Source organism: Hypomesus nipponensis, chromosome 1 (genome assembly GCF_054491055.1).
Source record: "Hypomesus nipponensis isolate SF chromosome 1, ASM5449105v1, whole genome shotgun sequence".
NCBI classification, from domain to species: Eukaryota; Metazoa; Chordata; class Actinopteri; order Osmeriformes; family Osmeridae; genus Hypomesus; species Hypomesus nipponensis.
Window position 1 is genome coordinate 15,318,227 of NC_140361.1, and position 16,679 is coordinate 15,334,905.

At 47.4% G+C, this 16,679-nt stretch overlaps 2 protein-coding genes across 5 annotated transcripts; both read right to left on the bottom strand.

Moving 5' to 3' along the window:
• Nucleotides 1-290: 290 nt before the first annotated feature.
• Nucleotides 291-4,965, bottom strand: LOC146302767 (cyclic nucleotide-gated channel alpha-2-like). Of its 3 annotated transcripts, XM_084697169.1 has the most exons (8): nucleotides 4,332-4,965; nucleotides 3,903-4,010; nucleotides 3,690-3,800; nucleotides 3,053-3,226; nucleotides 2,720-2,827; nucleotides 2,512-2,618; nucleotides 1,468-2,231; nucleotides 291-1,301 (listed from the first exon to the last, which is right to left on the bottom strand). In XM_084697169.1, exons 2-8 carry the CDS (start codon nucleotides 4,007-4,009, stop codon nucleotides 636-638), a joined length of 2,037 nt encoding a protein of 678 aa, XP_084553295.1. In that variant the 5' UTR covers nucleotide 4,010; nucleotides 4,332-4,965; the 3' UTR covers nucleotides 291-635. The 3 variants fall into 3 exon arrangements, with proteins under 3 accessions (XP_084553295.1, XP_084553287.1, XP_084553305.1); XM_084697161.1 differs by having other exon boundaries at nucleotides 3,903-4,965; XM_084697179.1 differs by lacking the exons at nucleotides 3,690-3,800; nucleotides 3,903-4,010; nucleotides 4,332-4,965 and having other exon boundaries at nucleotides 3,006-3,115.
• An 83-nt stretch (nucleotides 4,966-5,048) lies between these two features.
• LOC146302768 (plastin-3-like) lies at nucleotides 5,049-16,483 on the bottom strand. 2 transcript variants are annotated; one of them, XM_084697195.1, is made up of 16 exons: nucleotides 16,349-16,483; nucleotides 15,028-15,112; nucleotides 14,638-14,789; nucleotides 14,278-14,407; nucleotides 13,427-13,559; nucleotides 13,062-13,143; nucleotides 12,603-12,768; nucleotides 12,350-12,492; nucleotides 11,041-11,136; nucleotides 9,077-9,272; nucleotides 8,354-8,432; nucleotides 7,981-8,098; nucleotides 7,593-7,726; nucleotides 7,017-7,140; nucleotides 6,548-6,672; nucleotides 5,049-6,192 (listed from the first exon to the last, which is right to left on the bottom strand). In XM_084697195.1, the coding sequence occupies exons 2-16, from the start codon at nucleotides 15,086-15,088 to the stop codon at nucleotides 6,060-6,062; spliced, it is 1,872 nt and encodes a 623-aa protein (XP_084553321.1). In that variant the 5' UTR covers nucleotides 15,089-15,112; nucleotides 16,349-16,483; the 3' UTR covers nucleotides 5,049-6,059. The 2 variants fall into 2 exon arrangements, with proteins under 2 accessions (XP_084553321.1, XP_084553313.1); XM_084697187.1 differs by lacking the exon at nucleotides 16,349-16,483 and adding an exon at nucleotides 16,004-16,120.
• Between the last annotated feature and the right edge of the window lie 196 nt (nucleotides 16,484-16,679).

The following is a 16,679-nucleotide window of genomic DNA, read 5'->3' on the forward strand; positions in this document are numbered from 1 at the left end:
ATTTAATCAGTCACAACAAAATAACTACAGCAGTAACAGTTAAATCCGCCAGCTTAACTGGCAAAGCAATGTTTTTAGGAGGTTTAGTTGACTCAGGACTGAGATCCAAGCCAGTAGATTTGCAGGTAAGGTTGGAAGCATTACTGAGGAGCAACACAGTGATCTGGTAGACAGGACCCCAACCTATAGCTACTGTGTGCAATATGTTGAAATAGAAACTAAGAAACAGAACAATACTTAATCTGTTTGTACTTTATTAACTATATGATATATTACATAATCATACAGGATATCAAACATCCACTGCATTAACAGATAAACAAATGTATTTAACGTAAACTGACCTAACACCACATGTAGCTAGCTGCCAATACCAGTTAAATATTGTAATACATGACAAAACCTTTTTTGTTTGCCAAGTCTTATTGTGCCCAGGTCATTTTGTCCTACGGTGTTCGTAAAAGTAAGCCCTTCTAGACAACTTTTATCAAAACAAATAAAGAGTTCCCAATATAGCATTAGAAATATCGACATGGGCAACAACATATAGTAGCAATATAATAATTATTGTTAGCATACAGTACAAAGAAAAGGATTTCATGAAGATCTTATCGAAAGTACATGGCAACAGCTTCTCATAGCTGGATGTTGATCTCGCTGCGTATTCCGTCTCCCCAGACGCTCTCGCTTCCATCCAAGTCAGACAGGAAACCACTTCCGGTGGCCGCCATATTTACGCTGCGTTCCAGCCCTGTGATTCGCTGTTTGAGTCGGAGCTGCGTCGCCGCGTACTCACTCTGCAGGCGGGCCAGGCGGGTCTGCAGGCGGTCCAGACACGCCTCCAGCCTGTCCACCTTCTGCTCCAGCTCCTCCGCCCCCAGGCCAGACACACCCCCTTCCTCCAGGAGCCCCTCCTTCTGCAGGATGTCCCGCCCCCTCTGCTCCAGCTGCAGCCGAGCGTGAGGAAACTCGGTGAGCGCCTCCATCAGGTCGCGCTTGGACAGGCAGAAGAGGTCCGAGTATCCCAGACTGCGGATGTTGGCCGTACGTCTGTTGCCCATCTTGCTGCCGCGGATGTTGAGGATGCTGATCTCTCCGAAGCAGCTTCCCGCCGTCAGGACGGCCAGCTGGGTGGCGCCGTCCTCGCCGACCACCGCCAAGCGGCCATCTTTGATGATGTACATCTCCTTGCCGATGTCGCCCTTGCGGCAGATGTAGTCGCCCGGACTGAACACCTGGGGGCGCAGTTTCAGCACCAACTCGACCAGTAGGCCTGCCTCGCAGTCCTGGAAGATGCGGACCTGGGGGTGAAGGGGTAGGTAGGGGATGGGAGGGTTAGGGTCAGAATCAGGGGGAGTGGAGAGGGGTGTGATACGAAACATCACATAAAGGGAGACAGACACAATAGCAACATACAAGCGCAAGAGAATGATGTGAAATGTATACACATGGGTTTGTATTCCATACCTTTTTCAATGTCTCTAGATGGACATTTATGGCTATCTCTGCTTTCAGCTTATTAGGGAGGCTCTTTAGCACTTCCTGTTCATCCACAGCCTTCTGATTGGTCCAAAGGTAGTCGAACCAGCGAATGACGCGAGCCTCCAGGTCTTTGCTGACGTGGCGAAACTGCATATAGTGCTTGATGGCATCCATGCGACTCTGAAACTCGGTGCGCGTGGCGTTCATGTTGGAGATCATGGCGCCCACATTCCCCACGATGGAGGCAAAGATCAAAACCCCAACCAGGAAGTCGAAGACCACAAACAGGAACTCCTCGTCTCTGACCGGGGGCGGGGTCTCTCCGATGGTGGTCAGGGTGAGGGTGGACCAGTAGAGGCAGTAGACGTACCCCCGAGTCAAGGTGCCAAAGCCTGGCTCGGACGAGTTGGGGTAGACCCAGGAGTCGGAGCCCAGGCCCAGGGCCTTGGAGAAGCTATAGTAGATGCAGGCGTTCCAGTGGATGATAACCAGGATGTACAGGACCAGGTTGCAGATACGGAAGGCGTTGGGGTAGTTGGTGCGCGTCTCGGTGCGGTCGAAGAACTCGAACATGCGGTTGAAGCGGAGCAGGCGGTTGAAGCGGAGCAGGGGGGTGTGGATGCCCAGGGTGAGGTAGAGGAGATCGGTGGGAAGGATGGACACCACGTCTAGCTTGAACTGGAGCGTGCGCAGGTAGCTGTCTCTCAGCTTGGTCAGTTCCTTCACCAGCAGCCCTTGCTCCAGGTAGCCTGAGACACACGTACATTTACAGATAGGACGTGACCAGGTTAGGTTGTGGTCGGGTTAGGGCTTCGATTAGGTACAACTTCAAGTTCAAGTTTTTTATTGTCCGATGCACAGAACAACGCAAGGTCAGACTGGGCACTGAAATTCTTGGGACAAGACAACACAGAGCAACCTGGCATAACATAACATAAGTATTCAGTCTATGATAAGCTCAAATATAATACACCTCCTCGGTTTATTATATTAGGTGTTGTGTTAAGGTAAGATTAGGTGCTGTGTTACCTGTTCTCAGTCTGACTACCATGTCCAGGATGTAAAGGCTGTCGCACAGGTAATCCAGAACCAGCCACACCACCGCGCCTCGAGTCTGCAACTCATCAAAACAGGCCCTGCACACACACGTTTACAAAGGTACTGTAAGCACGGACAGCTTGTGTCACTGATGTGTTTTGGGTTGCCAGGTTGGAGGCTGAGAGCTGCAATACCATACCTGGCCACCAGGAGGCACCAGTTGTAGAGTACAGCAGTGGCGATAATGATCAGCCAGTGGTAATAAACGTCATCAGCTGGAGCGAGGACCAAGACGTCTGACTTCCGACTACACGAACACATGCCCACACACACCCAGACACACTGAATCAATATTAAACATCAACATCTTTACTAGCTAACTATACCTATGTCAATGTAGAGTACATCTATGTATATATACATACAGAGTATATTGTATGTTGTGTATATGTCCCTTGATGGTTGTGTGTTTTGTGCTCATATACCGTATGTGTGTTGCGCTTATCTCCATGTGTGCGTGTGGTAGCCATACGTGGGCCTGACATGGTCAGCGTCAGAGGCGTCGGGGTGGGTGTGGCTGATGCGACTGGGCGGGGCCTGCAGCTCAGGCCCTCTGAAGCGTTCCAGGAAGGAATCTGGACGCTCCTCCTCCTCCAAGAGACTCTTGTGGGCCCACTCTCTCAGAGTCACCACCATGCTGACCAATCTGGGGAAGGGAAGACTCAACACCTTACTGACCAATCTGGGGAGAGGAGTCAATACCATACTGACCAATCTGGGGAGAGGATTCAATATCATACTGAACAATCTGGAGAGAGGAGTCAATACCATACTGATCAATCTGGGGAGAGGAGTCAATACCATACTGACCAATCTGGGGAGAGGAGTCAATACCATACTGACCAATCTGGGGAGAGGAGTCAATACCATACTGACCAATCTGGGGAGATAAGTCAATACCATACTGACCAATCTGGGGAGATGAGTCAATACCATACTAATCATTCTGGGGAGAGGATTCAATACCATACTGACCAGTCTGGGGAGAGGAGTCAATACCGACTGATTGAGCAAAGAAAGGGCTTGAAGGGAAGACGGAGATCGAGAGAGACGACATGAGGAATGAAGCCAGAGAAAGGCAGAGGAAAGAGGACATTTATCTTCCTCACCTGGACAAGGCTCCTCTACCCCTGTAGGAATTCTGGGAGTTGAGGCCCCTGCGATCAATAGTTGCCATCCTCTGTAATTCTGAGGACGTGTCATCACACATCGATTGTCCTCTATACATACACAGACAAACAAACATATATTAGTTGTGAGCAGTTTGACAAAAACTTCTCCTTGTTTGTTTAGCTCAGTGCATGTGTGTTTACATTTCTTACCGGCTTCTGATACTGTCAGCTCTCTCTCCTTCTTCCTCAGTCCAGGTTTTCACAGATAATCTGTGAGATGTCAAATCCGTACTCTCTCCCAACGCTTGCCCTGTCATTCTATACACACACACACACACACACACATTAAAACATGCAACACACATACACATAAGGTGCAGTGTGTTTTAACTTTTTGGATCCAGATTTTTTTTTCATCTGACAGTGTGTGTTGTTCCATTGTGTCATCTAAATCACAGTCAATATCAAGGGCAACCCAGTGCAGCAACTACCTGTATGGTAGGCATGGCAACATTTATTTTGCTAAAGAGAGGAGAGAGCGAGAGAAGAGGGAAAGCAGAGGAAACATTTCCATTTCCCGATACCAGTGTTGCTGAAAGTTACCGTGTCTGTATAGTTCAAGAGATTTTTGACACCAACCTGATCGACGATGACCTTCCCTTGAGGAACTTGGCTGCTTTCTGTTTCTGCTTGTTGAATGTTTGTTGCGTGTCTGTCCACCGTTCTTGTCTGCCTGCCTGCCTGCCTGCCTGCCTGCCTGCCTGCCTGCCTGTCTGTCTGTCTGTCTGTCTGCCTGTTTGCCCTTCTGCCCATCTGCCTGTCTTATCTACCTGTGAGTCCACGTTCCTGTCTTTCTGCCTGTCAGTCTATCTGCCTGTGGGTCTGTCTAGGACAACAGGATGTCGGAAGGAAACGAAGGATGAGCGTTGAGAGGAATAAAGGTGGAAAGATGAAAGGAGAAAATGATTACATGCACCCCCCGCCCCTACACACACACACACAATTCATGTGTGGCAACATCTCACCCCTCGATCTGCAAAGCTCAAATACAGCCCCTCTGCCTTTCTCATCCCCATCTGGATGTGTGCGAGTGTGCGTGTGCGTGCAAGACGACCCTTTGTACAAGTGGGCTCATTGTTATTCAGGAAGCTCGTTTGAAGTGGCGCGGCAGTGTTGGTGAAGTGGTGTGAGTGAGTGTGGGTGGACCGCGTGCGTGAAAACGTACAAAAGTGTTTGTCTGTGTCGATTCATGAGTTGGGACACTACATTTGATATCCTGTCTAGGGGACATACACCCACATCACCCACCGGCACGCACACACACACACACACATTATATACTTAACAGAAACAAGGTGACTCAATACTAGGCACAGTTTTATTTCTCTTAAGCAGTTTGCCATTGACATCTTTATACGTGCGACAGGTCCAGCATTTTGCCACATAGAGCGAGTCGACATGTCTGCATTTGGTCTGACGCTATGTGGTCTGAGAGTGGACTGGTCCAGTTTCTCTCCCAGTAACAACAGATATATATTCTCATCACACCTTCACACACAATATTTAAAGTTTCACTCATCCACTGTAAGGAAACTCGCATAAAGGAATAAACAAAAATATTTGCATATCACGCTTAGCGTTTTTTTTGATCGAGGATGAAATTGACCCCAAATTCAACAGTGTTCGGGACATGTGTTTCATATTTTCTGAGATGATAAAAAAAGTGTGTTTTTCTATTTTCAACTGAGATGATGGAATGTCACCTGGATGGAGGTTATTGGGTTGAATCTGCAGCAAGGCAACATCGTATTGAGTTTAGCGCCCTTTCCACGTTCTCTCTCCCTCGTCTTCCTTCTCTGCCCACTCTCCCTCTCAACGTTAATCACAGTGAGGTGAACAGAAGCACAAACCAGCTCTCTAATCACCAGTGAACAAAAGCACAAAGATTACCAATCATGATGACGAGGGCTTGACTCCACGTTCATTGGCAGATCCATCATTATTCATAAATGCTGAATAGTTATTTGCTAACTGAGTTGTTAGTAGCTGACTGAGCTTTTCATTGGCTGTTATTAACTTCTGGGTCATGTGACTGACTGGCGACCGCAGCACGCAGGTTGGGGTCCGGCCTGAGATTGGACTAACCTTCGCTGTCACCTCGCAACATTGACTAAATCAAGGCTGCAACGTGATTGGCTGGTGGAATGGTTTCACCAGGCAGTCAAGTGACATCCAGAAAGGAAGGCGGTTGAACAATATTCAGAGTTGAGGCACAGGGATGCTGCTGAGAAAGAGAACAATGTGTGTGTGTGTGTGTGTGTGTGAAGGGTTGTGTGTGTGCCTGTGTGTGTCAGTGTGTATGTTTGTTTATGCCCTCTTCATGCCCCTGCCCATGAGGCAGGCGTAAACAGTCATCACCATCTTCGGGTTCACCTCCACCAGGTCTTCCGGCAGCGCATACACACGGGCCCCGATCTTCCTCGCCATGGAAACCGCGTACCTGGGGTCCAAGGTCAGAATTAGGATCCACTTCACAATAAAGGAACCTCAACCTCCCCGCTAGTACAAAAAAAGGCTAACTTGGCTTTAGGGTTGGCTAGCATTAGTTTAGCATAGCTTTCGCATTGTTTTGTAGACTAACTACTAGCTTATCTACTCTATAAAGACAGAGTATTGGGCATTGGGGTTAGGGTCAGTTAGAAATGGGTAAGTGGTTCTAGTGTGGGAGGAGTGTATGGGAAGGAGATTCCGTACTTTGCTATAGAAAGAGGATGTGAGGCAAAAAATATGTTCTTTTCCAATGGGGGCTTGGCTGAAACAGTATGAGAACCCCTGGCTGAGGTAGAGACACTCACTTGGCATTGTCCAGTTTATCATCATCAGAGAGACTTCCTTTCTTCACCAGGTCATAGTTAATACTGTGTGGCTGGATGGAGTCAATCAGGTCCAGTACAGGAAGACTACTGCTGATCTCTTTGTCCTATAATCACACACACACACACACAAAGCAGTTTCAAATGAGTGTCTTTGTCTCTCTCCTCCTTCACGTCCTCTGAGATGTTACTTTTATTCTGATCCTCAAAAGTCCCGTGCCTCGAGAATGGTGGTGTCTTGTCAGATCTCCTCAAGCTTTTTGTTCCTACTCCTAATATTGTAAATCATCTTCAGGTTATCTATATATCTTCTCCAATAGCCACTCTGGACTATATGGCCCATTAAGAAATATGGAGGAGAGAGCCTGGGGTCCTAAGTGCACACACACACACACACACTTGCACGCACACATTCGCCTAACCAAACCTGTCCATCTGTGGTGTGACTCACCTTGAAGCCAGAGATCTTAGAAGTCTTTCCGGCTTCTGTCAGAGTCTTGTTGACCCATTTTATGATCAGTTCATCTCCTGCTGCCTCTCCGTCTCCAAGGTCTTCTAGCACATTGAGAGTATACCTGAAAATAGGTCAGCGAGAAGTCAGGTCCGATATTCTGAGGACATGTGAGTGGTTCGTCAGGTCTGATATTCTGAGGATAGTTCAGCGATTGGTCAGGTCTGATATTCTGAGGATAGTTCAGCAATTGGTCAGGTCTGATATTCTGAGGATAGTTCAGCAATTGGTCAGGTCTGATATTCCGAGGATATGTGAGTGGTTAGTCAGGTGGGATATTCTGGGGATAGGTCCGCGGCTTGTCAGGTGTGATATTCTGAGGATAGTTCAGCGATTGGTCAGGTCTGATATTCTGAGGATAGTTCAGCGATTGGTCAGGTCTGATATTCCGAGGACATGTGAGTGGTTAGTCAGGTGGGATATTCTGGGGATAGGTCCGCGGCTTGTCAGGTGTGATATTCTGAGTAGGCTACAGGTCAGCCTCTCTCTTTCCCTCCCTCTACCCTCCTCTCCTACCTCCTCATGAGTTGCCACACCAGCGCCAGGGTGAGGGTGGGGTTCCCTTCGTTCAGGTCCTGCCCCCCGATGCCCACCAGAGAGAACTTGGCCTGCTTCTTTCCCAGCTCAACGGCGTAGTTACAGTTCTCCAGCTGAACACACAAACACAACGCAAGAAATCAGATTACTTACTCTTTTCACACCCATTCTCAGACTTGTGATCACACCAATAGGGTGAGACTTTGACGCTGTTGGCCCAAACCGCAAGTCTGTAATAATTTCCAGTCATTACAATTAGACTAACTTGTGTATGTCTTTACATGTAAGTAAACTAGCAAGAAATTAAATAATCCCCTTAAGGAAAAAATGTTTTTGCAACTTTCTGTGGTGTAGTATGAGTGTGTACCTTCTTCATGTTGGCTCCTAACTTTGGGTATGGAGGTCGGTTCACTTTGTTGTTCCAGTCCACATGAACCTTGATCCTCTCATAGAGCTGCAGGATCACTAGAGCATCCAGGAGATCTCTGGAACACAGACACACACCGTTTCACCTTTGAATATATAACACGCGTCTAAATACGTATATACGCATATGTAAGTGAATAATAAAAACACGCTCATCCAGCTTAAAGTATACATATGTATTGCCATATAGAATGCATGCAAATATATATACACAGATAATACTTCTGTAATATTGTTAAAAGTGTAGATGCTGGAGTATTAGCAGACAGGGTTATTGTTAGGCTAAACTAGCTAAGTCATGACAGACAGGTTACCCGTAGATGTGGTTGACATGAGGGCTGACTCCCAGAGAATTCATCCAATTCCGGAAAGTTCTTTCCTCCCTCGTCTCACCTAAGGGTTGGTGAGAAACACATGAGGAAAGGAGGGTAGAAATGTAGTACCGCTGGTGGCCAACAAGTGGAGACAAAGCCCAAGGCTCTACATGAACCTGCACTGACAAGTCACTGTGAAAAGTTGTTCACTAAAACCTTCTTGGTGACTGAGAGGTCTGAGTATTTCCACTCTGACCAAATGCTTGAGTAATTCATTGTTGTCAAATACGCAATCCGGTTTGTGTCTGATATGAATCTAATGAGTGTGTATGAGTCAGTGTGTGTGTGTGTTTACAGTGTAAACATTGGATGGAAATAGAGTGTGCGTGAGTGTTTTTGTTTGACAATCATGGACAATGTGTTCAGTCATGGATTTAACCTTGAATAAAAAGAGTCTTATTTGTATATGATCTCATAGGGCTAGGGTTAGCTGAGTGAGTGAGTGAGTGAGTGAGTGAGTGAGTGAGTGAGTGAGTGAGTGGGTGAGTGAGTATGTGTGTGTGTGTGTAAAGAGAGAGTACACATTAGAAAGACAAAGAGAGAATGTGGGTATAGTGAGTGTACAGATTACGTATATGGAAGTACTGTACAGAGTACTGTATATGGAAAGGCAGTATGTGTGTGCGTGTGTGTGTGCACAGGTGTGTGTGTGTGTGTACCCACCCTCCAGCCGGCCCCAGTCCAGATCCTGGTTTTCAGGCTTGGTGAGAGAGGGGTGCTTGTTAAACAGGTTGGCCACGAAGGCCAGGTTGAGTTTGGGGTTGCCGCTGACGACGTCGGCAGGGGTGACAAACTGGCGGCAGCCCAGCCTATCAGCTTGCTGCAGCATGCTCTCGGCTCTCTTCAGATCGTCCTTCTCCTGTTAGACACACCCTCGTTATCATCATGGCCATCACCATTATCCACCTCTCTGTCATCTCGGTCACCTGCCCCGTTAACCTCCAAGTCACTGACTTCATTGTCACCATTATCCCATTACTTCATCAAGTAGAATAAGGTCATTTAGGAGAAGGTCATTTAAAAGACACAAATTAGTTTGAGAGGATCACGAAGCATCATGGCCATTCAGTGCCCTGCTGTGTCTAATGCAGTCTGGATGTAATTCTACTGGGGATGCTCGATGCCACACACAGTCTTACGGACATCTGTGCAGCCTGGCATCCCCCATCATTCTAGCCAGCTCCGGATTCTTCTCCATCATCCGGAGGCCCAGTCATTTAAAGGGGAGGGAGACAGGTCTTAAAGGGACGGTGAGGTTTCAAGCGGCTAGTCAAATCATTCATCTGCTCCTCGCTGCCCCCCACCCTGGACCCTATGCAGTTTGCATACCGGTCCAACCGGTCTACAGGCGATGCTATCGCTCTGACTATGCACACCGCTCTTTGCCACCTGGACAAGGGCAATACATATGTGAGGATGCTGTTCATTGACTACAGTTCAGCATTCAACACCATCATCCCCTCCAGACTGGTCTCCAAGCTTGTGGACCTGGGACTAAGCACCTCCCTCTGCGAGTGGATCTTCCACGTCCCCTGACGGGGGAATCGGTGACCGCACCCCCAGGGCTGTGTGCTCAGCCCTCTCCTGTTCTCCTTGTTCACTCACGACTGTGCCGCAACGCACAGCTCCAACCTCCTTGTTAAGTTTGCTGACGACACAACCATCGTGGGCCTCATCTCTGACAGTGACGAGTCAGCCTACAGAGAGGAGGTTGACACCCTGACATCATGGTGTCAGGACAATAACCTCTCTCTCAACGTCAGCAAGTCCAAGGGGATGATTGTGGACTATAGGAGGCGGGAGGAGGTACAGATGCACTATCGAGAGCATTCTGACTGGGTGCATTACAGTGTGGTATGGGAGCTGCACAGACAGGGGCCGCAAGGCCCTACGAAGTGTGGTCCGTTCTGCTGAGTTCATCATCGGCAGGAAGCTCCCAGCCCTACAGGACACCTACCAAACACGATGCCTAAGGAAAGCCGGCAGGATTGTAAGAGACTGTTCCCACCCATCCTTCAGTCTCTTTACCCCGTTGCCTTCTGGCAGGCGTTACCGCAGCATCCGGTTGCGCACACGCAGACTGGACAACAGTTTCTACCCAAGGGCCATCAGGCTTCTGAATGGGCACTGACACTGATGTGGACATTGATTTACTGCACACTAGTCACTTATACTCTGTCACTTTCAGCTACTGGTTGCACTATCAGTAACATTGCACTACTGTACCTCACTGTACCTCGCCACCAGGCTCCTGTATGGTCATTGACATAGTCACTGATCTGCAAATTTCCACTATTGTACTGTACTCCACTTAGGTTAGAATAGGTTATAAGGTTGAAATAGGTTTTATGTGCATTTAGGATTAGAATAGTGTGTTATTTATTGTTATCTGTAATTTAGGAAGTTTTCGTTTTAGGGTTAGTATAGTCAATTTTTTATTGCTATCTGTAATATTTAGGAAGTTTCACTTATTTAAACTCAGATGTAAATTATGTTCTGTGTACTTATATGTTATGTTATACCATGTGCTTGCGTTGTCTTGTCTTAAGAATTTCAGTGCCCAGTCTGACCTGTTGTTCTGTGTACCTGACAAATAAAAGACTTGGACTTGGAGGTCAGCTACTCACGCTGAGGCCTGCCAGGCTGATGCTGATGGCGGCTTGGTCCTCCTTGCTCCCATCAGGAGCGATCTGGTTGAGCAGGTGGAAGTAGGACCTGGAGTCCTGGATAACACACACACACGCACACATACACAATTACCCTTTAAGGAACAATAGAGCTACACATCCATTCGGGTAAGAGGGATTAGCACCCAAGTAATTTAATCCAAACTAGACATACATGACAAAACAAGGGTGAACAAACACTAACAACTGGAACACTTAGAGGGGGAAAAAACATGCAATCAGAAGACAGAGCTCCTAGTCAGTGTGAACCGGTACCTTGATTGAGTTTGAGAAGTCTCCTAACTGAAGCATGACGTAAGACAGACAAAGAGAGAAAGAGACAGAGAGAGGGAGAGAAAAAGAGAGAAATGGTAGACAGACCATCAACAACATACACAGACAGACAAACATAGAGCTATGGATGAAGACAGTCAACAAACAGACAGCTAGGTAGATAGACGGAGACAGACAGACAGACTGACAGGCACACAGCCAGCTAGGTTGATTGACATTCAGACAGACAGAGACAGGCAAGTAGACAGACATACATACAGCTAGACAGACAGACAAACACAGAGGCAAGTAGACAGACAAACAGACAGACAGCAAGGTAAACAGATATACAGAGACAGGTTAGTAGACACGACAGACAGACAGGCCCGCAGCTGTGGAAGAAATTTAGATTTCCTGTGTGCTTACATTATTCACTAATCAAGAGAACTAGTCATTGGATACTAGTTAGTATGTTCTCATGTAAGCTTGCTATTAAGAAGAGTAGATTGTGTCTATGTGTCAGGGTTAATAGATGTTTGAGATCAGGAGAAAGTACTGGCTAAATGGTCCTTGTCATGACTACAAGGAAAGCTCCAACTATGAACTCTTTAGTCTGAGTGGTCATGTGTTGGGAGCTGTGAATCTCTTTCTCTGAGACTGTTGTAACGTCATTACTGCCTGACTGTCACTATCTATGTTTACATTCTTGTGCCCTATAACAGATGGTCCTCCGGCCTTCAGAGCGGAGAGAGACTTGATTGAGACCTAAGCCTGGTGTTGTGTTGTCATTTATTGTCGGAGGTCTGGTTTTCTCTCCCAATCTGCAGATTGATAAATACTTATTAAAATCCAGGACTCAACTAAACTTAGTCACTCTGTTTATGAAGAGACGGACAAAACACTTTCTTCGTCACAGCCAGGTAGGTAAACAGACAGAGACAGGCTCGTAGACACGACAGACAGACAGACAGGCCCGCAGCCAGCTAGGCAGACAGACCTTGATGTCAGAGCTGAAGTTGTTGATGGGGTTGAGGCCGGCATTCTGCAGGTGGAAGTTGGCCCAGCGCAGCAGCAGTTCCTCTGGAGACAGTTTCATAAGGTCTGCCAGACTCTCTCCCTCCCTCAGCAACGCTGCTAGAGCTACACACACACACACACACACACACACACACACACACAATGTCACACCTTCTTTTTTTGAGAGAGAGAAAGTGAGTGTGTGTGTCTGTGAACTTGCTTCTACTGTGTACCTTCGTTCTTGCTGAGCTCTATGTCGGCGAACAGGCCTATCTTGATGATCTGCCAGAGCAGACCCAGAACCAGGTGAGGTTTGCCCTCCTTCAGGTCCAGCGCTCCAATGTTCACCACGTGACACCCGATGGCCGATGCAGAGTTCAGAGCCAGGTTCAGATTCTCCTGCAGAGAGGAATGCCAGCGTCACGGCTCACTTCTGCCAAACCAGTAGCCAACTCGTCCATTGACTAACCTGCGTGGCCAACGAACCCGTGTGGTGCAGCTTAGCTAACCAGGGTCAGAGTCAGGTGGCTGAGCGGTTAGGGAATCGGGCTAGTAATCTGAAGGTCGCCAGTTCGATTCCCGGCTGAGCCAAATGACGTTGTGTCCTTGGGCAAGGCACTTCACCGTACTTGCCTCGGGGGAATGTCCCTGTACTTACTGTAAGTCGACTAAATGTAATGTAACCAACGCACCTGGATGGTGAAGGGTGTCAGTTTCTTCTTGTTAATGGTTCTCTCGTCTATGGTGTCTGGGACGGACAGGTTGATCATTTTACTGCAGGAAAACACAACGGGGGTGGGGGGGGGGGGGCAGAGTCAGAGACTAGGGACCAGAGGCAAGAGGAGAGGAGAGAGATCGACTTCAGATGGGAGACAAGTCAAAGAGGGGTGAACCGTGTGAGGACGAGGGACCAGTGAAAGAGGGTAGAAGCGGCGTGCAGATGAGAGACCCGAAGGAGGAGGAGACAGGGGAAGAGAAGGAGTTGAATGAAGGGGGGGAAAAAAGGTAAAAAGTGAGAGGAGGTAGATATAGCATGAGGAGGAGAAGTGAGCCTCACCACAGCACGATGCCATCGCCCACAGCTGTGAACAGGGCCCCGGTGCTGGGGTTGATGGGCAGCACATGTTTGCAGTCAGGGTCCTTCTCCAGAGCCGAGCTGATCCAGTTAGCAAACGCATAGCGCTCCTCCTCTGGAATACACAACGCCAAACAACACATCACCATCTAACACAGAGACAAACATGCTGTACACCGTCCTACAGCAACACACACACACACACACCCAAGCTGAGGGGTGTGAAGATGATGCCTCCTCTAACACACGTATGTGGCCCTTGAGACAAGGGTTGGTCTAAGACAGCACACTTATTTGCACACACAAATACTCATCACAAGAAAACAATTACCCCCCCCCCCCCATTTTATTTATTTATGTCGAATTCATTGTTTGTTTTAATAACCAATTCCATCGAGTAGGTGCCCCCAAAATGCCCCCCATCGCATTCTGCAGCCTGTGTGTTGTACGTGTTCAGAAAGGAATTTGAGTCATGCCACTTCCTGCAGGACAGGAAGTGTAGCTAAGACGGCAGGATGACAATAACAATGTAACAATGTGGAATGTTAGCCGTAGTGGATATGGTGTAGCACCCTGCTAAGTACACTGAACACATACTAGCATCACCTGTTCAGCTCACTCCTCACCACTGCTGACTTAAGACTTAACAGTTGTTCCCTGAATTCTCATTCTTTCAGAGAAAGAGAGAGGGAGAGAGAGACTGGAGGTCAGGCAGGGAGGAAGTTTTGAATCTCCTTTGCATCCGTGATGTAAACCCCCAAGTTCAATCACAGGTCCTTTGTTGTTGACACACAAACACAGACACAGACACAATACTGTACAAGCACACACACCTGAGAAAGAGTGCTGCGTCCCCACACTGGACAGCTCGCTGGTGCCTCCGATGGCCAGGATGCCTTCTTTCCTGTTGATGGCCTTACGGAAGGTCTTCGCAACGTTATCACCCTTAAGCTCATGGAAAATCTGCAAACAATACACACTTACTTGGGTCAGAGTGTGGTCAGGTCAGAGTGTGGTCAGGTCAGGGTGTGGTCAGATTATTTTAAGAAGGGCTCGGTACAACGTGGTCAGGCTGGAGATTCGGTAACATAAGTGTGTACAATGTGTAAAGTTAGGATTTGGTTATTAAGAGTGCAATCTGTTTTGGATGCTGTTCGGGGTTGTGTTGGATTTGTGTGGTTGAAGCCCCTCACAGAAATAAACTCATCAAAGTTGATCTGGTTGTCTTTGTTGCGGTCAAGTTTCTGGATGATCTCTCGGACTTTGTAACCTGGCAACGGTAAATTGGCTTCTTTAAAGAGCTCGGTGAGCTCAGAGTCACAGATGAAACCATTATTGTCAATATCTGTGAGAGGATACAAGAGAGGACGGGTGGATGAGAGAGAGAGAGAGAGAGAGAGAGAGAGAGAGAGAGTTAATTTAAAAGTTAAAAACAAGGAGGACTTGTCAAAACTGAACCTAGATGTGTATAGCCTAAAGTTACTCAACCGTTTAGTCATCTCTAGGATAAGACATACTTTGTAAGTGAAATGCACAAATAGGGAATGTGAACTAAACTCAATCCTCTCACCACACACACTCACCTACTTTCCGGAAAGCCTCCTTCAACTCCTCCATCTCTTCTCCAGATATCTTGTTAGCCATCTCTTTTCTTTAGATGCAACAGCCCTGCAGAGCGTGGAAAGCAGACATTTAACCGCCTGCCAGGTATGTCCTCTCATCTCAAAGAACAGCAGCATCTATGCATCTAGACCAAAATAAATGAACTAAGAGCAAGCTTCGTCCTGTGAAACCTCCGCCGACCACACCCATCAGCAGCATAATTATACAGCACAACGTGGTAAATGATTCTGGTAGCCTCAGGCTGTTGGCTGTGAAGAATCGGCACTGATCATATGATGGCAATTAATGTAGCGGGTCTTTATCACATGACTGATGTTACAAGTCAGGCAGTTCCGCACTCGGTGATGGATTGGTTAGGGGACCGCATGGTCCACATCAGACCGTATTGTACAGTAGGCCTACGTCATCCACCCTCAGCACAACCCGTCCCGCAGCTGCAGCTGACAAAAAAAATCTCTACTAAATCACAGTAGAGCTTGTGATTGTGAGTACCCGGTACATCTCAGTTCCTCCCAGGAAGCCCAAGGCGGTTCAGTTCAGAACACAACCTTGTCAATTCCCAGACAGCAGAAATATTAGGACAGAACACGGGAGACGAAACGGGCGAACTTCATTGTCTCAATTAGGTACATTTGTGCAAACCCACGTTTTTAGACATTTCTTATTTAAAATTAAAAGCGCTTTTTAAGAGGACAACTTATAAAAAAAGCGAAAAAATACTTTGTATACACACAACCACAAAATAACGTCGACTGGGAAGTGCGCATATCGGTGTCATTGTTATTAGATTACACATCGTTAGATAATCTGACGGGTCTTTTCTCTCCGATATCACACATTGATTTAGTCTATGTAGACGACCACACTCAAATCCAGAAAACAATTATTAATTGCCATTATGTAGGCTAATATTGCAGCGCGTTGTCACAGTCCTACCGAGCTCAAGTGGCGTGTATAGCAGAACATCCGTAGAGGAATTGTAGTATCCTGTGGACTTGATTCTGTAGTTCTCAGCCCCACCAGTGTCCTGGAGCCTCACATTCTCAATTCCTCCTCCTGCAGGATGACGCCCCGCCCCACCCCTCCCTACTGTGCCCCGTCAGAAACTACGGTTCTCCACCCGCAACCAGAGATGCACCTGGCATAACTTTACTGGTGATGCTAGACCCGGACCATATACCAGAATCCTAAACCTAAAAACCAGCAGTAACTTTAACCTTACCTGAAGCTAACATTAACCCTATGCATACCTGAATATAACTGTCATGTCAATACACCTACCTGGAATAATTCTAGTTGGTAGTGGTGAGTGGGGGGAGGCAGATGAAAACGTCTAGTGACAGAGTGGGCTGACTGTTCTGTTGCACACCCACATTACATCCTCTCCCCCTCTTGAATGGCCACACCAACTCACAAACTTGAGAGAGGATTCTGAACTCACGGTAGATTCCGCTGCCTGTCCTCACATGTCTGTGCACCAGGCATTCCTCTCTTCTTCATACCTCAATGTGTTCATTCATGTCAAACCATAAATACCTTTTCCTTATGTGACACGACAGCCCTCATTATTTCACCAACGTCCTGTACAGGAGCGGGTCTCTACAGGCAAACA

Excerpts from the sequence above, each read along its gene's own strand:
- LOC146302768 (XM_084697195.1), bottom strand. The coding sequence starts at position 15,088 with ATGGCTAACAAGATATCTGGAGAAGAGATGGAGGAGTTGAAGGAGGCT. Across the intron at positions 8,099-8,353 it reads CATGTCAACCACATCTACGG|AGATCTCCTGGATGCTCTAG; the intron begins GTAACCTGTCTG and ends TCTGTGTTCCAG. Across the intron at positions 7,727-7,980 it reads TAGGAGCCAACATGAAGAAG|CTGGAGAACTGTAACTACGC; the intron begins GTACACACTCAT and ends TTGTGTGTTCAG.
- LOC146302767 (XM_084697161.1), bottom strand. The coding sequence starts at position 4,063 with ATGTGTATGTGTGTTGCATGTTTTAATGTGTGTGTGTGTGTGTGTGTG. Across the intron at positions 3,227-3,689 it reads GGTAGAGGAGCCTTGTCCAG|ATTGGTCAGCATGGTGGTGA; the intron begins GTGAGGAAGATA and ends TCCCTTCCCCAG. Across the intron at positions 2,828-3,052 it reads GCTGACCATGTCAGGCCCAC|TCGGAAGTCAGACGTCTTGG; the intron begins GTATGGCTACCA and ends GTGTTCGTGTAG.